A 24,164-nucleotide genomic window follows, 5' to 3' on the forward strand; every position below is an offset into this window, starting at 1 on the left:
GCAGTCACAAACATGTTTTACAATCAACCATGTTTATTATTTATTTAAACAAATCTTATTCCTTTTCATTCAGGACTTCTCAGTCTATCTCTCAGACGGCTTGCACCTCTCTGAGAAGGGCAACCAGTTTGTAGCCGAGCACGTGTGGAGTCTGTTGGAGAGCAAAGTGGCTGATTTACCCTTTATCCTGCCTTACTGGGCTGATGTAGACTGTGAGAACCCTGAGAACAGCCTGCTGTGTGATTAGAGTCGACAGCCACACCGGACGTCTATCTGATGCAAGTTTACGGTCACTGGTTCTGTTGTTTTGTGACTTTTTCTGGCCGATTTGCACTGAGGCTTTGTATTTAAGGGAGGGATGAGAAAAAGGAAAACCAGGTGCTTCGTTATTGGCTGGAGCTCACGGGTAATGCTGGTAAAGGTTGACTCAAGTAACAGTGTGTTCACATCATGTTGGAATTACAAGATGGAGGCTCAGAGGTTCTGCTACGGGCTTTTTAAGTCTCCTCGGACTCACGAACAGTTTAGAATCGTTTATAAAGCGAACAGAAAATGAATGATAGGCATGTATAGAATTAAATACTGATTTTATGCTCCTAACTACTGTGGAAGACAGAAGCATGTAATCAGTCTCTCCAGGATTTTGCGATCTCACAAATTTTAACACAAAATTCAAGGAAGAGCCACAATATTCGGAAGTGCTTGCAATTTTTTCCGGAATTACCACAGATTTTCCAGAGATTCGGGCCAAGACGCTTCGCGTGACGTCTTCACAACGCACGTTCCGCCAAAGCCCTATTTATTTCACATGCGTCGAACGAGTACAGCTGGAAGATCTCTTTACCAAACATCACTGCAAAAGAATAGTGAAAAATTGCAATTTCACCAATTCAAGTAGTTTTCCACAAAAAAAACAAACTCTACAAATTGTATTTCAAATCTTTAAAAATCTGCAGCAAAATAAAGCGGTTGCAGCAATCACAAAAAAAAAGCCCCTCTGTGAACCCTGTACAGACTGATGTAATGACCAATGACTGTAACTCCAACATGCTGTGAATATACAGTAATACATGGCATTATGCTGTTAAGTCCATGAATGCTTTATTTTCTAGTGTCCTTTCACAGGTCTTTTTTTGTTTTGCTGTAATATTAAATCAATTTGAATGTTGAACAGCAGACAAACCCGGTGCAATGCAAGGAGGGTAACAGTAATCCCTACACCAAGCAGCTGACACTGATTTGTATCGACATTCTGATCAGCTCGATTGCAGTCACTTCTTTACTGATGAAAGAGCAATTATTGCACTGTTTTATCAAATCCAAAACACTCATCAGGTACTAAATCACCTCTGCAGACAAAATGAGTTAACGTGTGTGCGCAGGACTGTGCAAGGGCTTGGAAGTATTCATCATTTATGATTAAGATGTTTAATCTGTAATACAGGTTAAGTTCATGTACTCAATTACTCGTTTCTTACTACATTGATGGAAGGATGCGACTTTGATTAAAGTGGGTTGGGTTTCTATCCAGTGTGTTTACAGTCATGTTCAGTACAAGAGCGTGTGTAGTGGTAGAGTTTATTCTTGTGGGTTCATACAGTGTAAGTAAATAAAAAGATATATACATCTAGAACACAAAATCTATCGTATTAGCACTAAATACAACCTGAAACATTTCAAGCGAAATATGACAAAGTTTCTGATCTAGCAAAGGAAGGAATAGACATTATATAATATTTTAAACACCATAAAAGGAAAAAAAAAAAAGAAGCAGTATTGCATGGGTTTATGGCACAGTAAAATATGGGCATCACCAAGCCATAAATTACAACACTTAAGTAACAATTAGAGTGATATAAATGGAGAATGAAATATGGTATCAACAAAAAAAAAGCACAAGCTAGGTATTAGAACTGAAATATACACATTGCAGCATACTCAGATTTAAATTTAATGCAACGGTTTCAACAATAAAATGACATTTATATAAATTCACATAAATAGTGCTTAATCATAAATCCATAATGTTATATTTTCTCTAAAACAGCTTTTGGGTAATTATGGACCCCACCCCCACACACACACACACACACACACAGAGAGAAAGAGAACCAGCACCTAAAGTATACCTTGGCTTAATATAAAACATGTTTTAACACTTTTCCTTCTGATATGTTTATGTGGACTCACAAATGTGCATTTAAATTACAGTTCAGTGTATTCATATTTCATTGACTCTTCCAGTTCAAACTTTCAGGCAGTTTATAGCGAATAGAAAACGGTAAGCGTAGTAACCGGAACTGCTACAGAACAGCAGAGACAGGAATGGCCGAGTGTTAAAAGGAACACCTCATTCTTGATTCATAATCACATTCCAGTCTAAATCATCGGTTTGACATGTTCATGAGCAGTAGTTAGTAGAACAAAATACATACATAAACTGGCGACTTTCCTGCAAAAATCCTGCATTTGAAAAATCATGACTTCAGACAGAAGTGGATCGAACACGCGCAGAGGCGAGTCCGGGTCTAGATCACCGCCAGTGATGAATCTTTAATGGAAAGGAATTGAATCTGTCTGTAAAGCCGACCTTTACTCAAATATAGTGTGTGATCACTTGAATACTTGTTCACATTTCCAAGTAGAGGTGTGTACCAAGAAATCATGCACACTGCTCACCAGGCATTTCAGTGACTAGTAAAAATATACTGCTCTTTCTGTGTTTTTCATTCCAGTGGGACTCTGCAGAAGCTGTTCTACAAGGCACGGTTTTTATTATTATTCTTTATATCATCTGTAATTTAAAAATGGAGTTAGTAATGCTTAAAAGTATTTCTAGATCTGTAATAAAACAGCTTCGTCATTTTAGGCTTCCACAGAATTTTTCTGGCCCTGAAATTAGCTCCACCCTTCAGCTAAAGGAGCGCTGCTCAGCTCAGCATTTTCCCTAAAAGGCAACCCATAAGTTTATACACAGACAGCAGGAGGAAAAAGGATCATTGAACTGTGTTTCATCTCACAGGCAACAGAGGGCCCCTTTAATATCAAATCTTCTAAGGCTTCTTAGACTGCAGCCTCTGGTATTTATACATTACTGTTCTGCTCTTTTCCTTTAAAAATACATTTATAAATTCACACAAAAATTTAAACGACTAACCAAAAATACTTCACGGTCAGCACAATACACCTGCACTACAGTATACTGATGTTGGATCATCTCCAAACTGATTCTTTACAATGGCTCGTGTTTGTCGTGTACCAAAGTGCGTACTTGCAGCGGAGAGAGTGTGGAAGTGCGAACTGGACGGAGCGTGCATCTCTCAGCACTCGGTCTCTTTACTCTCGACGCGTGCTTGTCTCTGCAGTCGCCTGTTCTGATGGGTTAGTGGTGAATGTTCGGTGAGGTCCTCGAACGACTTGGCTGCCGCAGAGCTCGGGGAGAAGGCTGTCCCTGGTGGAGAGTCGCCGCTGGAGTCCTCCTCGATGGTGGCCATACGCGAAGGATCCGCTCTGGACTCGGAAGAGGAGGCTGTAGGCGAAGATGTGCTGGTGCCGCCAGGGTGTCCCTGCACGGGTCGCGCTGCTGAAACAGAAGAAGGAGGAGGAGGAGGAGGAGGAAGAAAGGGGGCTTTGATGATGCGCATGGGAGCCCCCTCCAGACTGCTCAGGATTTCCATATTCTGAGAGAGGGAGAGAAGTCTGTGTGTCATTATAAACAAAATTGGGAAAATAAAAAGGTGAATTGTTTAAATAAATAAATAAAAAATCTTAAGGAGACAATGCCCCCAGTGACAGGTTAGCATAATGCAATCAAACAAAGTTAATGTTCCTGCTGTTTTAGGAATAATCTATTATATTATAAACTCAAGGTTAACAAAATGATTTGACTATAACAGGAAATGTCTTAAACATGACGAACATGCCAGATTCCTTTCGCTACACTGACCGAGGTTCTTACACGCCCATGAGCTGCTCAGGCAATCATCCACATCTTGGGTTCCAAGTGCACCGAGCGATCTTGGGGTTTGTGCCATTTGTTTCAGAAAGCCATGCACTCATAACACTTCCACACTTCAGTGACATTGACATCAACACCGACTGCACAACACTTCAACCGTGCTCAGCATTCGACACACCTCAGAAAACAACTAGCTAACAGATGCACAAACTCAACACACTACACTCTACACGGGCAAAGACCACGTGACGCACTCACCTCAGGCTTTACTACACACTTCCACCATCATCTGCTGCAGTTCCATGAGGCTCAGAGCAAACAGTGGAGCCACAGGTCACATCTTCAGCCACACTCGCTCATATAATGTGTTTAACCCTTCTGAAAAGGCCATGCTAACTGCACTGTACACACTTTCACTCACACACAGTTATGCTAGCTGTCTTTGTCCTACTTATTAAAAAGGTATGTAAATGATTCGCATCTCTGGAATAATGGTGCATGGATGAGGAAAAGGCACTTACGCTGGGGTATATTAGAGACTTGGAGTTCTCCTCATACTGTCTGTCCAGCTTCTTGTCCTGCAAAGCAAGCAAAATTATTTTTTTAACTTTATAAATCTCTCATGTTGTGACTTTTTTGACCAAAACTTTCTTACTGTTCTATCCACTAATAATGATTACACCATGGCGCTGTTGAATTCTCCAATCTGTTGCGCCATAAGAGGATGATTAATTATCACACTGAAAGTAGTTAAGGCTCAGGTTTAGATCAAAGCACTCATTCTAATAAATCATCATCTCTATAGTAACAGTTCATTAACAGGGACTTGCATGATGGCCAATCCACACTCACTGAGCACTTTATTAGGAACACTAATACAGGTTAGGGCCTCCATTTGTTCTAAAAACAGCTGAAATGCTTCGTGGCATGGATTCCACGAGATATTGGAAACAATCCTTTGAGATTCTGGTGACGTGACTGCATCATGCAATTCCTGCAGACTTTTCAGGTGCTGTGACTCTAACGTTCTACCACGTCCCCACGACGTTCTATTGGATTCAGATCCAGTGACTGAAGGCTACTGAAGCACATTGAACTCATTGTCATGTTCATGAAACCAGTTTGAGACAACTTTTACTTTGTGACACTGTGCATTTTCATGCTGGAAGTACTCATTAGAAGATGGTAAATTGTGGCCATGAAGGAATGAACATGGTCAACTCAAACAGGCTATGAGATTCAAGCGATGATCGATTGGTAAACACGAGCCCAAGGTGTGGCAAGAAAACATCCCCCACACCATTACACCACCTCCACCAGGCTGGACTGTTGACACAAGGCAGGTTGGGTCCATGGATTCATGTTGTTGGTGCCCAATTCAGCAGAAATCAAAATTCAACAGACCATGCTATGTTTTTCAGTCTTCAACTGTCCAGTTTTGGTGAGCCTGTGCCCACTGCAGCTTCCGCTTTCTGTTATTGACTGACAGAAGTGGACGTGGTCTTCTGCTGTTTGTAGCCCAACTGCCTCAAGGTTTAACATGTTATGTATTGTAAGATGCTTTTCTACTCACCACAATTAGTGGTGAGAATTTACTCACTGTAGAATTCTGTGTCAATTTACTGTAGAATTTCTGTCAGCTGGAGTCTGGCAATTCTCCGTTCACCTCTCTCATCAACAATGCATTTCCGTCTGCAGAACTGCCGCTCACTGATGTTTTTTTCCTTTATTGCACCATTTTGACTGTTGTGCTGTTACAGAAATACTCAAACCAGCTCGTCTGGCACCAATCGTTCCACGGTCAAAATAACGGATATATATTTTTCCACATCCTGATGGATGGATTGACTGATTCAATAATTACATGAATGAGTAGGTATACAAGTGTTCCTAATAAAGTGCTCGGTGAGTGTAAGCAACAACAGGAACTAACATTCCACAACATTAAACATTTGAAAAAAATTTGAATAAATTGTCAAAATCACTGCACTATAAGAGGAATAAAACACTTCAGAATGTGCTGTTATTGGAAAATAATCAGCTTCAGGATAGTAACTTTGCACTGGGCCATGAAATACGCTATATGGCCAAAAGTATGTGGACACCGGACCATCACACCTATATGTGGCGCGAACCCAACTGTTGGGACAAACTTTGATGCACATTATAGCAATAGAATTTCCCTTCACTGCAACTAAGGGGTTGGCTCCCCGTCCAGGGTGTCCCCTTCCTTGTGTCCCGAGTTCCCTGGGATAGGCTGCAGGCTCCCCCATGATACTATGTAGGATGGATGAATGGAACTAAGGAGCCCAAACCTGTTCCAGCATGACAAAGCCCGTGACCACAAAGCAAGCTCCATGAAAACTTGGTGTGACAAGGTTGGAATGGAAGAACTTGAGTGGCCTGCACAGAACCCTGACCTCAATTGCACTGAAAACCTTTGAGATGAACTGGAAAACTGTCTGCGCACCAGGCCTTCTCACCCTGACATCAGTGCCTGACTTCACTAATGCTCTTGCATCTGAATGGCCACATCCCAAAATCTAATGGAAAGCTTTCCCAGAACAGTGGAGGCCATTATAACAGCAAAAGGGGGACTAAATCTGGAATGGGATGTTCAAAAAGCACATAAATCGGTGTGATTGGTCAAGCGTCCACAATCTTTTCCCATATAGTGTATCACCTGATTATTTTCCTATAAAAGCCCAGCTTTCTGTCTTTTATTTCTTAATAAAAATAGATTAGAGGACACACTTACCACACAGTGCACCAGAATGCTCAGAGGAATCCAGAAGATGAGGGAAAAGACCACCACAGAGCCCACTATATTGTCAGCCAGGAACTTCCCTGAAGAGAGTAGACCATTACATTCAGCCTCAGAATTACAGACACCCTTAGTATAGGTGAGTAAATAAATAAATAAAAAGTTATGAAAATATATGTCTTTGTAGTTAATTAGCTTAATCTTATACTGAAACCATGAGAAATCCAGTCCCCTGATTGTATTAAACACATTCAAAGAAAATAAAAACCCAAAATATCAAAAATATATTTTTACCAAAACCAGAATTATTAGCATCCCTACATGTACTTTGTGCAACTACAGCTTTTCAGTGAATTTAGGTTAAGGGAATGGCATGGTGCGCTCAAAAGCTTGATTCTATGATCATTATTGTGGGGATTTAGATACAAACTTTGGATCACTGTGCTGCTGGAGGATCCAACCGTGAGACGTTTGTAGCTTCATAGGAACAGTGGCCAGATTTTCATTTAAAAGCCAATAATGTCTTGTATCCTAAGAAGGTTCCTAGGGCTTTTAGATGGAAAACTCTACTCCATCACAGAGCCTCCACCATACATAACTTGTTTTTATAACATGCTTCTTTTTTTTTGGCCAAAACCCCACCTTGATTGTTCATTTCCAGAAAGCTCTAGGTTTATCTCATGTTTATCTCACAGAACCCAGTTCCGATAGCTCCTAGTAAACTGCTTATGTTTGTGCTTAGATGAAGGAAAAAAAAAAAAAAAAAAAAAAAAATACTTTCATTTGGCACGCTTTCTCATTAGATTGCTGGCATCAAGGCAGCGTCTATTTGTAGACTGACATGGTAATCCCGAAATACGTCTCTGTAAATCTCCAACTGTGATGATTGGGGAAATTTTTGCCTCTCACGTCCTCCTTACTGGGCATACTGATAACAAACACTTGTGTCCTTTTCCAGGCAGGTTCATCACAGCTATGGTTCTTAATCATTGCCCTTGCATTGGATATGAGCATTTCCAGAAGTCTACCCATTTTAATAACCACTTCCTGTTTCATTTTCCTATTCTACAATCTTCCCCACACTGACGGCTAAAGAAACATGGGCTCTATTACCTCATATTTACACTTGAGTGGAAAAAGAAGTCAGGGCTGATCACTCGAGAGTTCCTAAACACACTATTGAACTTTTCTAGTGAAAATATAAACAGGAACAAGCTTCAGTTACATTCTGTTCACAATTATGGAGCTGACTGTAGCTTAAGTCAAACAAACACAGAGCATTTTGACAATTAATCAACTATCACCACTTACCAAATGAGTTGATGTCCAGCTTGTCAATAAAATCCCACAACCTCTCGACAACATCTTGTACCTGCTTCATGCATTTACCCTAAAAGAGACAAAGACTCAGCATAACATTTTGTGCCAATAAATAAATACAATTGTTTTTTGTCTGAAATGCATCAGCACAAAAAAAACGAGGAAGAGAGAAATAAAGGCGCTCACATGGCCATCGCAGAAGCCCACGGTGCAGGGCTTCCCCTTCCGCAGGTACAGATAATCTCCATTTGCAAATTTAAAAGGAGTGCACAGTCCACTTGAGTTCTTACAGCAGACTTTACATGAGCTGTCCGTATCTGTAAGAAAGTAAAGCAGTGACTTTATTATTCGTTTATCTTCAATAAGATCTCTTCTACTTTTTATTTATATAGCTTACACATTTCTATAGAATAATGAAGACGGATTGTGAGTGCTACTAGTTTGAAATCTTACTGGGCATCATATTTATACAAGCGCCACTTACATTAAGAGTGCATGGGATATTTTAGTCTATAGTCTTTAGTCGGACAACACCGAGATTGACACTCGCGGAACAACAAAAACCAATTAAATAGACAAAAATATGCGGAAACATTTATTGAATATGGATTGAAGCATGATTTTAAACCGCATCGCAAATTTTGCAAAATCAAGCATTTTTGGCCTCAGACACACAAAAAAAACCCCCAACTCCTATATGGACTGGTTTACGTTACACGTGTTACAGACATGATAAATCATTCAAATGTTACAAAAAAAAAAGTCAAAATATAAATCTGGAATTCAAAAAAATAACATAATAAAATGTAGTTTGGTCAAGGCTCAGGGTCGCCGAAAATTTGAGATGTCCATTTGGTGTCATTTGCACAAAAGTTTGGGAACCCCAGCTCTACAGAGACAGTAACCCACCCCTAGTATACCAACCTTAATTTATGGAACTGTAAACCTTCTTTACAGATGTAATCACACTAGGTTTAAAATACACCTGAAAACCTGTCTACAGTCTACTGAGTGACACTAGATTTCATAGAAGGCTATCAAGACTTCCAATACTCCAGCACCACTGGAAACACTTAAATAAGAATCTCACTGTGGTTGGGTCAGAGTGTCTGAGATACAGTACCAACAGAGACTAGTGTGAACTTTAATCTGCACTCACCATTGCACGCGCAGGAGCGAAGGTTCTGTGTGGCCTCACAAAAAGGAACACACTCGCCTCCCCGGCACCGGCCCCTATCCACACACTCTGTCGTATCGGGCAGATTTCCAGGAGACGGACACTCACTGCTGTAGCCTATAGAAAAAAAAAAATCCCTGAAAGTCAGTGATGTCCGTCCAGCATGAGAACGAACACACAAAATGCTGTAAAATATGACCATGTTTATTTTTCATTTGGCTGTTTTGATTGGTGACCCAGAATTTCTCTACAACCACTATGAAAAACATGATTTTGTGAATCAAGTGCCATGCAAATATAATTCCTGCAAGGTTCAGTGAAGATGCTGTAATGCAATCGGAAATTTATTACAGTGTAAACAGCACTTTATCTAGGGAGCTAGCCATCTCAGAGCAAGTCTGAATCCCGATGATACAACCACTTGTGGCTGGGAACCAGGGGAGCAAAACTGGCTGTGCTCAGCACAGACAGACAGAGAGCTTGAGAAGCTATTCAAAAGGATGTGGCTTGCTAGCTTCATGTGTCTTGGCGGAAACCCGTGATAGCCTTCACCCTCCCCAGCTAGCAGCTATCATATAATAGAGGAAAGCTGGGTGGTGGGTGTGAACTGGAAGGTGAACAAATTGAGAAATTTTAAATTGTTCCAAGTGAACAAACAAGAGTAAAATATTATAATTAATACACACATATGCATACATGCAGGCATGCATACATACATACATATAAAAGTGTACTGTTTTGTACGGTTATACATTATACAACGTGTGTTTATATTTTATATTCTGGCACTTTGCCTGTGTATCTTATACCTCTGCATAATGAGATTCTAACTCACCTGTGCATGATGAGCTAGCTTTACAGGTGGCATTGATGGACTCCTGGCAGATCTTATTAACTTCTTGGAACATGCATTTGTAGCAGCATGGACTGTTCCTGTCACTGAGGTACAGGCAGAAAAACAAAAACAGACTATGATTTCAACACTTTGAAGTTAAACCAAGCAAAGCCTGAAAATAAAGTACGAGTCAAACGTACAAGGAGAAGTGAAAGCTGTTGAACAAACTGGAGAATCACATGTCATCTATGTATTCTTCAAACACTTACATTTTACCAGATTTGTATGAAAAGTTGTTTTCATATATCTGATCGTGCATATTGAACTGATTTATGTTTGATATGAATCTGCTTTGCCTCACAGCATACCTGCACTGCACACCCTTTTTCAGCTTACAGCTGGCTGTACAGCAGGGGTCATCGTTGCGATGGAGGAGCCCGGGGTCACACTCTTCTCCTTCTTCAACCCGAGAGTTGCCACACAAATTTCTGGTGCGTACCTTGAAGCACTGTGGAGCCTTGACCTTCAGAGTCCGGCTCACTGAGGCTTTGCTGCAGTTGGAGAACCGCTGGAATAAACAGAGATGCAAGGACACAAATTATGGTATGCCAGAACTCTGATCTATAAACTTTAACAAAGAAATGGCATTAAACTTTTGGGAATATTTAATTAATACAGTTACAGGCAGGTGAAAGTATGGTGATGTGTGGATGCTCAATTGTCTATGATGCTAACTAGCTATTTATTCTGCTCATAGTTTCATGACTAAACCTGTCAGTATCAGATGGTGTACAGTATGTGCTTGTAGTGTTATTAAATATAATAAACTCAAGTGAAATAGTTGTCGACACTATAGACTGTACCTTGTTGTTCGAATGATCGCCACTCACGGCGATGGGGTACATTACGAACTTGCCTCCTTGCTCGTCGCTTGGAGCACAGTAGGCAATGTTGTCTGGGTCATGTTCTGCTCCGAAGTTGTGTCCAAGCTCGTGAGTGGTCACCAGGTCTGCCTCCTGCATGTTAATCAACAACACAATGAGCGCATATTTGAATGAACAAAAAAAACCCCAAAACAAATCAGCTCCCTATGAACATGCGCACATAACTAGAATGCTCGCATCATACATAAAGCATTTACAAACAAACCTTGGTAAGAATGGTCTTGCCATAGTTCTTAGTGCTGGTTAAGCCAGTGTTCAGGTAGCTGGCTTTCTTCACCGAAGGGACTGGATAGTAAGCTGTAAGAGGAGAAAGAAAAGCCTCGGCTGTTAACCTCTGCCTGATTTTGAGAAGGTGTATTCTAGCTTGTTTTAAATTTTTAAAAAAAAGAAGAAAAAAGCCATACGTTTTGAGCAGAGTCCTCCCAAGGCCTGGTCTCTGGAGGAGGCTACATATGCAAGTCCAAGAGTGCCTTCATCAAAATCCTGATAGGTAAAGAGATGAGCCAGGCACACGGCTGAAGCGTTATCTGCTATGTCCAAACTGAATTGCTGAAAACAGAGTAAGAAGTAACAGAAATTATCTTATTAAAAAAAAAAAAAAAAAAAAGGGGGTCAGTGTTTCTAGACCAGCTAGCATTTGTTATTAAACACTTAGCACTTAGGGAACACTGAGCACATAGTAGAAACACACACTGGAAAGGACACCAGCCCATCACAGAGCAGACGCCCCCACACACACACCCCTAAGTATAATTTAGAGAGTCATTAATTCGCTTACTGTCATGTCCTCAAGTATCAGCATCATAATCAATATTTATGCAAAAGACACTTGTGTGCATGTTAAAGAATCCTTCTGATGAAACAGGTGTGTGTGTGCGCGCACACAAGTAAGAGACAGAGAGAATGTGAAAGGGGTCAAAAGCTTTTTGCTTCATTTACAACAACCTTGCCAACTCTATTTCTTTCTCATTGTCATTCCATCCATCCAATTTCTGCACTGCTTATCCTACACAGGGTCGTAGTGAGCCTGGAGCCTATCCCAGGGGACTCAGGGTACTACATCGGATCATATAATGTGGGAATTCGAGAAATGGCCATGTTTAAGTAAACCAGAAGCTGTCAACTTCTCTTCACAATAATATTATGATGGTAAAGTTACCATATATTCACCAAACAAACAAACCACAAAAAACAAAAAAAACAAACAAACAAACAAACCAACAAAAAACAACCCACACCACACACAATTTTTAGATTTAGATGTTTAAGAATATATTAGCACTCACTTCTAGAAGCTTCTTGACATCCCACACTTGGTTGTCTTTTCGTGGGCTTCCTTCCATATTATAGTGAATCTGTCCTGGAGACACTTTAGTTGGATACTTGTTTATGATGATCTGTAACATGAAACATGGTTAAAGCTTAAGCATGAGTTATTAAATGGCACCACAGACACAGTGACAGTGCAGATGGATGATGTGTAGCAGAAACACTCACACAGAAAACAGTGACTACACACAATGAAAAACCCAACCACATGATCACATCCTACAGAGGACATTGTGTTCTTTTGCGTGAACGTCATATGAGGAGTGATTCAGAGGAGAATGGCATTTCACCATTCTGGGTAATAGGACAAATGATAAGTCAGCTAGAGCAAGAAGGGGAAAGGGCTGGGTCAAACAATACCATGAACATTACAGATTAGAGACAGTTACTTTATCTGGGATAAGAGGTTTCTTTTGAACTGTGTGGTACTGACCTGATGAATCTGTACACCATAGCCTTTAAACTCATCATCCCATGAAGTGTTCCTGTAGATGTCATCCACTCTGTCAATCAGCTCGATCTGAAAGAAACCAAAACACACAAATTCAGTACTAAATATTCATCATGAACATTTTAGGCAGGGTATCCCTATAGCATGTGTGTGGCTGCGAAACATCTTCACATGGTGAAATTTGGAGTTTCTATATAGTGTTTTGAAAATTACAGACTTTCCTGTATTGAAATATGTGCCTGGTATATCGATCTTTATACCCACCTTTGTAGAAGAAGCCTTTATTGGTCACATTAAAAATTCTTTTTTCTTATATCCAGCTTGTTAGGATGCTGGGGTCAGCTGATTCGACTTTTCACTCACAATATTGCTGATAATGTAATACAAAGGCAAACATGAGTGCAATGTGTAGCCTTTGACTTAACCAAGAGAACAGAAAAGTAGTTAGTCTGGATTTAAGGACGTTTAGCATATCTAATTTGTACTGGTATTTATTTAACTTTCTACATTTAAAACTATTAAGAGTTTTTGGCCTTTAAGCACATAATATACACAGCATGACCTTATTGCTAAGAGGTCTTTTCCATATGTTGCTTTGCTAAAAACCTCAGCAGCTGAAGAGCAGTTGTGTCAAAACTGCTTGCATGTTTTCTGTAAGTAGAGTTTCCTTTCTCAGTTTTGCCCAGTAGATTTAGCCGTTACTGTTTACCAGATAGTTCAGTGTGGTGCTCTCTTCTTCACGGCCCATGTGCTTGTAGAAGCGGTAGTCTGCCACCAGTAGCAGTGTGCAGGTGTTCTTCTTGTGGTTGTGTGCCTGCCTCCGCACTCTCTGGCCTGTTTTTGTATAGATTCATCAGAAAACATGATCATGAATAATCAGTGATCAGTCGCAGAGGTCAGACAGACTGGACAGGTACGGCTTCAAATAACAGGCTGCTATTGTACAAAACTCACTTCACAGCGCTCCTTCTGTTCAAGCAAGTTTGCAGTGTACAATGCAGAGGTTGTTCACAATGACACGAGTACAGATCACTTACAGATTTTATAACAATTTATAGCACTTGAAATCATGGTAGATTTCGATACAATGAGCAAATTTTTCAAATGCAAATGTTATTTACAAGGGGTTAAATATTTATGAGTCACTGTATACCCATATACAGTGCCCTCCACTAATATTGGCACCCTTGGTAAATATGCACAAAGAAGGCGGTGAAAATTCTTCTTTATTGTTTAACATTTTGAACTTTTATTACAATAATACACTGCTAATAATACTGCTCTCATGGATATCACACCATTAGAAACAAAATACAGGTTTATCCAAAATTATATATGTATATGTGTGTGTGCAACAATTATTGGCACCTCATGAATTCATAGAAGTATATTCCTATAAAAAGACCTGGCTATAGTTACTAAAGAAAAGCTCATTTTATAAGAAATTTAAAATAGAACATTTTTAATCCTGGAGAGAATCTGTGTGGCCTATTGTTGCGCTGTCTGTTTTTTCGTCTTATCTTTGCACACTCTTACAAAGCTGCAAATAACCTTCAGCAAGTAGAGCATGACTTCATCTCCTTTTACTTTCACAGAACTCTCTTTATAGACCAAACATTTCTCAAAAGATGTAAATTTATCATCGAGGCATTGATCTCTCAGAGATGATTATCTCAGACAATTAAACCTAAAAAAAATTCCACACCAGGGGTCTCACTGAATAACCGCACATATGCATAGTTATGTGCGTAAACCGCACGTATGCATATTTCGATGCATGGGATAATATATAGTTATAAAGTTTTGCTTATGCGTGAGGATGTGCGTATATTTCCTCACACTCCTGACGCGTGGTATATTGGAACCACTAGTGGTAGAAAAGTATAGTATAATAGCAAGTAATCTGACTAATCATATGAGTATAACTGAAAAAGTAATTATTGATTTTGGTGCTCACAAGGTGCAGACAGATGGACAGACAGAATGTAAAGTAAAAAATTATATACAAGGCATATTTAAAGATCAACTTTGATTATGCCTTGTTTGAAGCTTTTTGTGGAAGGAGGAGTGTTTCTAGGCACCACTGGAAACTATGCCGTGTGGCTTATCAGTCGATTTTGTTTGTCCAATACAATTTTAGTTGATCTCTATTCTAGGGCTTTAAACCTTCTGGTACATTTCAAACAGGAATTGGTATTTCCCAACCAGCTACGAGTTGAATAACACCACGTCTTTCCAAACCAGAAGTAAAAAAGAGCAATAATGATGAATTTTCATTTATTCATTTCAAAATTAACTAGACGAACAGAATGTACACACAAGAATTATTTTGTTATTGTATATATTTATTAGACAAACTACTAAGTGCCAAATAAACCACTTTTTTTTTTTTTGCTTTACTTCACAAAGCAGTATCTTTACTTGCTCCATGTCACAGTACTGAGAGCAGGCTACTCTGCTTTTTAAAGAAAAGTTGTCTATCATATATGGCTATTTGAGGGCATTTCTTTATGCAAATGAGTGTCACCATGAACTAGCACATCAATTTATAATGTGGGATTTATCAGTTGCCATTGTAAACAGCTGTGCATACACATGTAAAATAAATACTGATTTTCTTGTGCGGGCGGCCATTACGCACAAATTTAGACTTGTTCTTTGCATGTTTTGATACCACAAATCTCACTTATAGATACAAACTGAAGCCTGAAAAATGAGCCAGGCATGAGGAAATCATTTAAACTCCATATGCAATTAGTAATTAATGACAGCAGCTTTTGTATCGGTTAGAATAGATAAAACCACGAGGCTCGACTTGGGCAGTCTAATGTAGATTGTGAGTGCGGTGAGTGTGATGTGTGCAAAGTCTACATCACATTCCCTTTCACCAAATAAGTCTCTCTAATGACTGCATGACATCTTGAAAGACTTAAAGAACATAACCACTGTAATCCACTGACAAAACATTAATAAGCTTCCAAGTCAAGATAAAAGTTAAGGAAAAGCTCACTTAAGCCCTGTTGGTTTATAAATGATAAATACTGTTGATTCAGTTTCATTCCTTTTAATCTTTTCTTCCTTACAGGATCTCACAGACGCTGATGCTCACCTCCATCCTTCTGTGCCACTGCTGCTGTTCTGGCCTCCTCCGGAAGCAACTGTGGAACCTGAGCGTTGATGTAGCCACATACTTTGGGTGAGGCCAGTCGGCTAATGTTCTTGATGTCCTCAGAGCGGTACACCAGCAGGCGACTGTCTGGGGCTTTCTCTGTGAACCTCCATAAAGGCTGAGAGAGAGAGAGAGAGAAAGAAAGAGAGAGAGAGAGAGAGAGAGAGAGAGAGAGAGAGAGAGAGAGAGAGAGAGAGAGTGTGAGAGAGATGCTCCAGAACTGCTAGACAAGCAGGACACTACACACGAGCCTTAAATATAACTGCCTTCTTCTAAAATCCTCTGTAAAATCGTTATTTAATTAATTAATAAATAAATAAATAAATAAATAAATAAATAAATAAATAAATAAATACATGGAAGCTCAGACAGGTACCTTGACAGACCAGATTTGAGCCATAAATAACTAACAGTTAAAATTGTTTGCATGTTTCTCCCCAATCATAAATATGGCACCAAGAGAAGGGAATAAATTTTTTTTTTTTTTTTTAAACCCTCAGATCAAAATTTCACTTATGCTCCAAGGCAGAAAAGAACGAAGCCACATTGCGCCAAGATTCTTGCCGTGCTTCATAATTACCTCCACATTGTACTCGGCTTCATCAGTCAGAATGTGCGCTGAAAATTCATCTCCGTCCATGTGGGCCTGCACCCGCGAATGCTCCTCACCTGAGGATATGAGAGTGAAAGTTCTCGAGTTATTTTCACATTATTCTTTCCCTGTTTATATCTTTTAGTTGTATGCAAAACGTATTTATTCTTCACGTCCTGTTTTCAAACCAAGTTTTTAAAAATGTATGTTAATTATAATAATCACCATTACTACTACAACTATTACTACAAATTTCTATAATTATTATTATGTTTTCACGCCAGAGCAAACATGCCCACACATGTTCAGTGATCCATCTCCAGGTCTCTCTCTCTCTCTCTCTCTCTCTATTCCTAACTGTAAAACTCACCTACTACATGTCCTCTGAAGTAATTTTGCATTTCAACATCATAATTCTTCTCCCACCCTTTGTCATCTATGAACACAGCTTTGAAATGGTCAGTGAAAAGCTCAGTGTTGGTGGTCAGGTACAACTTGAAATGCCTTTAGAAAGAAAGACAGAAAAGAAAGAAAGAAAAAAAGGAAGAAAATAAATCAAACAGAACAGTCTCAAATCTTCAGCTTTACATGACACATTTAGTCAAGAGAAGACTTTTGCTAGAAATATTTAGAATAATTGGAACATCATGCTAATAACAGTGAGGTACGGCATGGTACAGTTATTAATCTGAATTTCGTACCCTTATGGTATCTGTAATCTTTGTTAGCCTCCCAACATATAGATAGATATCTGTGAATGCATGAGCTCTCTGCAGGTTCTGGTGGTGGTGACATCATTTAGGAGGAGCTTTAAGGACTGATTTATCTTACCTTATCACACCACTGACCAAACAAATCAGACACTACTACAAATCAGTCCCTCCAAGATTTTGCAGTTACAGAAATTAATGCAAAAAGCAAGCAAACTCTGAAATAGTCAGAAGAGCTTGCAATTTTTTTTAAATTACCTTAGATTCGAGCCAAGACACGTCATCACAACGCACATTTGGAAAACGCACTCTTCAATTCACGTGTTGAATATGAATAAGGCTAAAAGGTCTCATTTACCAACAAACGTCACTGAAAGACCGTGCAAAACAATTTCGTGCAATTTGATTTTGCCAATTCAAGTAGTTTATCACAACAATCACAAAAAAACCCTGCGAAATCCTGTCCAGACTGACTAAAGACTCCATACTTATATTGGGGAAACAAGTCACTAGTCTGGGTCCCATTTAAAAAATTTAATTTCCCCAGAGTTGCCCAGCAGTCAAGCCTGTTCAGTCCATATTACTGTACAAAATTAGCTGATCATAATTTGTTATGTTATTTGTGCTTGAGACAATATTAACTGAATATTCAGGTAAGCACAATGAGAGACTTGGCAAACACACTGAGCTTCGACTTGCTGGGTGGGCTAACTAATAGATTTATGATTTGTCCAGCCCTAAATATTTTCTTGTTCAGTACTCCTGGTACCTGGTAAGAAGGTACTCATGGTCAGTCTGGGTGACAAAGCAAATGACTAAAATGGTGACTTTATGACTAATTCAGTTCACGCCTATGAGCTTCTTGAGCATTCCAGGACAGGAAGGGTTTGCAAGACTTTACTTCTTCAGAGCTGTGAAGCTGACTAGACGTTCGACATGTGCCGGCGAGTCGACGTCCCTCTTCCTTAAGGAGTGCTGCTGGAGACTGGAAGCAGGAAGCACCTCGAAGTCTGCCAGCATTGAGCTGAGGCTCTCTGTATCACAGAACAGCAGAGGGAGAATCACATTCATTGCTTCCAATCATGTAGCAAATAACAAAAGCAGGATTGTGCAGGATAATCTAACCTAAACATCTAATCAGCTAGATAAAAAGACAAGTGAATCTATCTTATTGTTTATTAGTATTATGTAGGAACTGCATAATACCACATGTGGCAAACCATCCTTTTTGATTCAATAGAATTTAATTCCAGGCTTGAACACCAGTCTGATTCAGCTAAAGAATTCAGTAGCAACTGAACACTGAATCTGGGGTAAGCCTACTGTTCATTTGCAAATGTTGATGTAGCCAAGAGAAGGACTATTCTAAAAGTATAAGGATTACAGGGAAATTACATAAAAATTTTAATTACATATTCACATCGGTTTAAAAAAATTCTTTATTTAAAAAACAAGAGGAAAAAATAAGAACCACTATTTATCAATCCAAATCGCTGGATAATTACACCCCTAGCTGCTATAATGTAAGTGACTATAAGAACTTATTTGTCTTATAGATGTTCCACAACATTGAACTGAACTACAAATATGGATAAAACATACATTTTACTTTAATAAATAAAAACTGTTGATATTGAAAAGTTGTTGGACTACATCACTGATTATTTTATTCCTTAATTAATAAATTATAGGCTGAGGGCTAATTACATCTGTTTTTCTTCTTATGGTGAAACAACTGGCAAAGCAAACCAGCTGGGTTCAGCAAATCATGACTCATCAAGCTACCCTGTACATTCCAGTGTCACTATTCTTATAAATCACTGACAATCCGTCTAATTGAGAGGGAAAGCAAACAAAAACTAAAACCAAAACCACACACACACACACACACACACACACACACACACACACACACACACACACACACACAAAACCAGAACGTGATTAACTGCTTTCGTGTGCATGAGACGTGTTGTACAATCAAAAACAGCATCCCACAGTGTGCTGAAACAATTGGGTCTTTATGACTGTTATTTGAATGCGGACGTAGTAGTACAGCGGTATGCAGTTTTAAAAAGGTCCATATCTTTTTTAGAAACCAAAACAACAAGGAAGTGACTGAAAGCTGTTTCATCTGTTAGGGAAATTATATGATTTAACACCAAGGGGAAATATCCTTATTTCCAACATTACTTGGAAAACCTCACCCATACAACACAAAAGCTGTTCACTTTATGATCCAGTGGCAAGATTTTTTCTTGTAACTCACTCATCATGAATCATGGATATTACCAATATGTGTGAGAGGAAGGCTCTTGTGAATTTATACGGTTCTTTCTGGCATTTTGGTGATGATCAGCATGGGCACTCTGACTGATCTGCGGTTACACAGCAAGCTGGGACGCATTGTGTATTCAGACACCTTTCAATCATAGCCAGTATTGACTTTTACAGCAATTTCTGCTACAGAAGCTCTTCTGTGGGATCGGACCAGACGAGCTAACCTTCACTCAGTGAGACTTGGACACCCATGACCTTGGCATCGCTTCAGCAGTTGTCCTTCCTTGGACCACTTTTGATCGGTACTAACTACTACATACTGGGAACACCCCACAAGACCTGCCGTTTTGGAGATGCTCTGACCCAGTCGTCTATCCATCACAATCTGGACCTTGTAAAAGTCGCTCAGATCCTTACACGTGCCCATTTTTCCTGCTTTCAGCACATCAACTTTGACAACAGACTGTTCACTTCCTGCCCAATATATCCCACACCTTGACAGGTGCCATTGTAACGAAATAATCACTGTTATTCACGTCACCCGTCAGTGATTTTAATGTTTTAGATGATTAGTGTATACAGTCAGGCGAAATAAGTATTCGGACACTATTGGTTTTGTTAATGAATATACTTGCAGTGCACATATCCACTTCAGATTTACACACACAATAACTTGGAACTTTGTGCTTATAAATACGAGCAAAATGTATGTATTCATGAACATTTAAAAATAAAAAGTTTAAAAAGGAAAATTTATAGGAGAAAATATACTCAGACATCACAAAAGAACATTAGTACTTTGCTGCAAAGCTGTTGTTGGCAATTACAGCTTCGAGACATGTCCAGAGAGAAATATTTAGCTTTTTGTAGCATCGTTGTACGATTTTGGCCCATTCCTCTTGGCAAACCGTCTTCAGATCCCCAAAGTTACGAAGGACTTGCCATTTCCAAAATACTTCATAAATTTCCACTGTACATATTAAAAAGTAGTCTTAATAACCTCAAAATATGTCTTTCTCTGCCGAGTTTAGATATACACTGGAGATTAAATCACAAGTTCAAGAACAAACAAACTCTTATTAAGCTTTAAAACTCTAATGCTTACTAATTGTCTCAGAAGTCCAATAATCTACATTTCAAGGCCTTGAGCTTAAGGAATAGAAAAATAAATAAATTAAATATATTCCCTCAAAACAATAATAGCTCATTTTAATAAATATCAAAAATCTAAAAAGTGTGCCTCATACCGGACACCTACATGAACAATTTATAGTTGGTTTGGTGACTGTACATCATTCCCTTCAAATGCTATTGAGCTTTAAATCATGGTATAGTTTGTGTATGAGCCCATGCAGTAATAAAACACATGGCAATATTTATATATATGATTTAATAGCTTATTTTAATAAATATCAAAAATCTAAAAAGGTGTTTCTCATACCTGACACGTAGTTGATCACTATACAGTTGGTTATATGACTGTATGTCATTCCCTTCAAATGCTATTGAGCTTTAAATAATGGAATATGTTGTGTATGGGCCCATTCTGTAGTAAAATTCATGTCTAATTTATATGATTTAATAGCTTATTTTGATAAATATCAAAAATCTAAGATGTGTGCCTCACACCTGACACCTAGACGAACACTTTACAGTTGATTATATGACTGTAAGTCATTCCCTTCAAATGCTATTGTAGTTAGAAATGTGTTTAACAATGTCGTATGTAACTTTAGAGACGGTCCCTTAATTTCCGCATATCCGCGAATATCGAACGTCCAACCAAACTTTATTCCAGTAGCATCTTTTCACCCTGAGAAAACCTTACACCATTGAAGCCATATAATACGATTTTGTTTTAGGAATGATGTGGACACTTCAAATGTGAAATATAAATAACAAAAATATAAATAACAAAAATATAAATAACAAAAATATAGTTCCTGATATCATTTGTATGTCAATAAAAGCTTGTATGCTGTGGTGTTTTATACCCAGGAGGACATTTTGTAGCTCTGCTCATTGTTATATTGAGACGGGTTACTGTGTTAAAACCTTAAGGATAAGAACAAAAAAAAAAAGAAACAATTTTCTAAAACAATGTCAACACTAATGTCAGCTTCCAGCTCAAACCAGGAAGAAACTAAACCGCAACGAGTCAGCCAGCTAATAGCTAATGTTAAATATGAGGTCACATTGTTGTTATTGTTGTTGTTGTTGTTGTTGTTTTGAGGCCGAGCAGCACACGCCTCGTGTTTGTGATAAAAGGAACTGGAGCTAAAATGTCTGTTAGCTAAAAGCTACTCACCAAACACTTCCTCCTCTTCCTGATTTCTCAGCTCCTTCTCCGCCGATCTGGGATTCAGTGCGCACTTAACCCATAAAGGGGCTAACGTGAGGGTCAAAATGATCAGAAACTTCATCCTAGCGGCGTCGCATCTCACTGTCAGGAAACCAGCTCCCAAAAGATCACTTCCAGCTCGGGCTGCTTTTATTTCCACTCCAGCAGGGTTTTAAACCGCACCCATGTTGATATTAACGGTCTACGCGTCTTTTAGTGTCTTATCGTCAGCGAAAATAAAATATACACGCGAATAAATTAAAATATCCCACCATCTGCTCGAAACCGCGTCGACTGAACTACTCGTACAGAAGGTGTGCTTCCGGATCAGAAATATTTGCCAGGATATGGGTCTTTTTCCTATGGCTTCATTTTTTTTCTCCCCCTACCCGTATTTCAACTTTCTATGCTAGTACCGGTTAGTGCGTCATATTTACAAACAGACAGATGATTGGATAGCCCGCAAACCATGAGCCAATCCTGATAGAGAAGGCGGGATATCACAAGCACGCGTCAAGATAAAGCGTTCCCTATTCAAGAGCCAAGACGTGAAAGCACTGCCCCCTGTGACCGGTTTCGAGCATTACAACCGCCTGAGTAAGTGAGAATGGAAGCAGTAATAAAAGGCTGAGTAGCCATAAAGGGTATTCGATGTCATTTCTCACACTCAAAGATAAATGCAAGCTTTTAAACCCAGACAGAGATGTTTAAACCTCTTTTCTGTCCTCCGAACTGTTTGTGGATCATCTTATAAACCGCAATATGAGAATATTTAAGACTTGATTGCTAACCTATTTAGGTCAAATGGATGCTTTAAATGCTGCTCTGTGCAAGTATGTGTACAGAATTGAGGAGGGATGATATATTTAATATACAGTGCATCCGGAAAGTATTCACAGCGCTTCACTTTCCCCCCATTTTATGTTACAGCCTTATTCCAAAATGGATTAAATTAATTATTTTCCTCAAAATTCTACAAGCAATAACCCATAATGACAACATGAAAGAAGTTTGTTTGAAATCTTTGCAAATTTATTTAAAAAAAAAAAAAAAAAGCACATTTACATAAGTATTCGCAGCCTTTGCCATGACACTCAAAACTGAGCTCAGGTGCATCCTGTTTCCACTGATCATCCTTGAGATGTTGAGATCACCTTGATTGGAGTCCACCTGTGGTAAATTCAGTTGATTGGACATGATTTGGAAAGGCACACACCTGTCTATATAAAAGGTCCCACAGTTAACAATGCATGTCAGAGCACAAACCAAGCCATGAAGTCCAAGGAATTGTCTGTAGACCAATGAGACAGGATTGTATCGAGGCACAGATCTGGGGAAGGGTACAGACACATTTCTGCAGCATTGAAGGTCCCAATGAGCACAGTGGCCTCCAGCATCCGTAAATGGAAGGAGTCTGGAACCAGCAGGACTCTTCCTAGAGCTGACCGCCTGGCCAAACTGAGCGATCAGGGAAGAAGGGCCTTAGTCGGGGAGGTGAGCAACAACCTGATGGTCACTGTGACAGAGCTCCAGCGTGTCTCTGTGGAGAGAGGAGAACCTTCCAGAAGAACAACCATCTCTGCAGAACTCAATCAATCAGGCCTGAATGGTAGTGGCCAGATGGAAGCCACTCCCCAGTAAAAAGGCACATGACAGACCACCTGGAGTTTGCCAAAAGGTACCTGAAGGACTCTCAGACCAAAGATTGAACTCTTTAGTCTGAATGGCAAGCATCCTGTCTGGAGGAAACTAGGCTCCAGACATCACCTGGCCAATACCATCCCTACAGTGAAGCATGGTGGTGGCAGCATCATGCTGTGGGGATGTTTTTCAGTGGCAGGAACTCGGAAACTAGTCAGGATCGAGGAAAAGATGAATGCAGCAATGTACAGAGACATTCTTGATCAAAACCTGCTCCAGAGCGCTCTGGACCTCAGACTGGGGTGAAGGTTTATCTTCCAATAGGACAACGACCCTAAGCACACAGCCAAGATAACAAAGGAGTAGCTACAGGACAACTCTGTGAATGTCCTTGAGAGGCCCAGCCAGAGCCCAGACTTGAACCCAATTGAACATCTCTGGAGAGATCTGAAAATGGCTGTGGACCGATGCTCCCCATCCAACCTGATGGGGCTTGAGAGGTCCTGCAAAGAAGAATGGGAGAAACTGCCCCAAAATAGGTGTGCCAAGCTTGTAGTATCATACTCAAAAAGACTTGAGGCTGTAATTGGTGTCAAAGGTGCTTCAACAAAGTATTGAGCAAAGCCTGTGAATACTTATGTACATCTGCTTTT

General features: G+C 39.5%; 2 protein-coding genes across 4 annotated transcripts in view; one reads left to right on the top strand and one right to left on the bottom strand.

Annotated features, from left to right (window-relative positions):
• The window catches only part of iah1 (isoamyl acetate hydrolyzing esterase 1 (putative)), a 5,028-nt gene extending 2,699 nt beyond the window's left edge, over positions 1 to 2,329 (top strand). Inside the window, exon 6 of the mRNA XM_017476357.3 lies at positions 74 to 2,329. Coding sequence (XP_017331846.1) covers positions 74 to 247 — 174 coding nt within the window. The 3' untranslated portion in view covers positions 248 to 2,329. The remainder of the gene's footprint in view (positions 1 to 73) is intronic.
• On the bottom strand, positions 1,565 to 22,281 carry adam17a (ADAM metallopeptidase domain 17a). 3 transcript variants are annotated; one of them, XM_017476355.2, is made up of 19 exons: positions 21,838 to 22,280; positions 18,151 to 18,283; positions 16,910 to 17,043; positions 16,528 to 16,616; positions 15,888 to 16,065; positions 13,488 to 13,612; positions 12,761 to 12,847; positions 12,285 to 12,395; positions 11,403 to 11,547; positions 11,204 to 11,295; positions 10,918 to 11,070; positions 10,423 to 10,622; positions 10,055 to 10,158; positions 9,202 to 9,336; positions 8,229 to 8,359; positions 8,034 to 8,112; positions 6,717 to 6,805; positions 4,480 to 4,536; positions 1,565 to 3,680 (listed from the first exon to the last, which is right to left on the bottom strand). In XM_017476355.2, the coding sequence occupies exons 1-19, from the start codon at positions 21,950 to 21,952 to the stop codon at positions 3,321 to 3,323; spliced, it is 2,517 nt and encodes an 838-aa protein (XP_017331844.1). In that variant the 5' UTR covers positions 21,953 to 22,280; the 3' UTR covers positions 1,565 to 3,320. The 3 variants fall into 3 exon arrangements, with proteins under 3 accessions (XP_017331844.1, XP_053538481.1, XP_017331845.1); XM_017476356.3 differs by lacking the exons at positions 1,565 to 3,680; positions 4,480 to 4,536; positions 6,717 to 6,805 and adding an exon at positions 7,508 to 7,911 and having other exon boundaries at positions 21,838 to 22,281; XM_053682506.1 differs by lacking the exons at positions 13,488 to 13,612; positions 16,528 to 16,616; positions 16,910 to 17,043; positions 18,151 to 18,283; positions 21,838 to 22,280 and having other exon boundaries at positions 15,888 to 16,062.
• Positions 22,282 to 24,164: the final 1,883 nt, after the last annotated feature.

The sequence above is a fragment of the Ictalurus punctatus genome, chromosome 9, assembly GCF_001660625.3.
Source record: "Ictalurus punctatus breed USDA103 chromosome 9, Coco_2.0, whole genome shotgun sequence".
Classification (NCBI taxonomy): domain Eukaryota; kingdom Metazoa; phylum Chordata; class Actinopteri; order Siluriformes; family Ictaluridae; genus Ictalurus; species Ictalurus punctatus.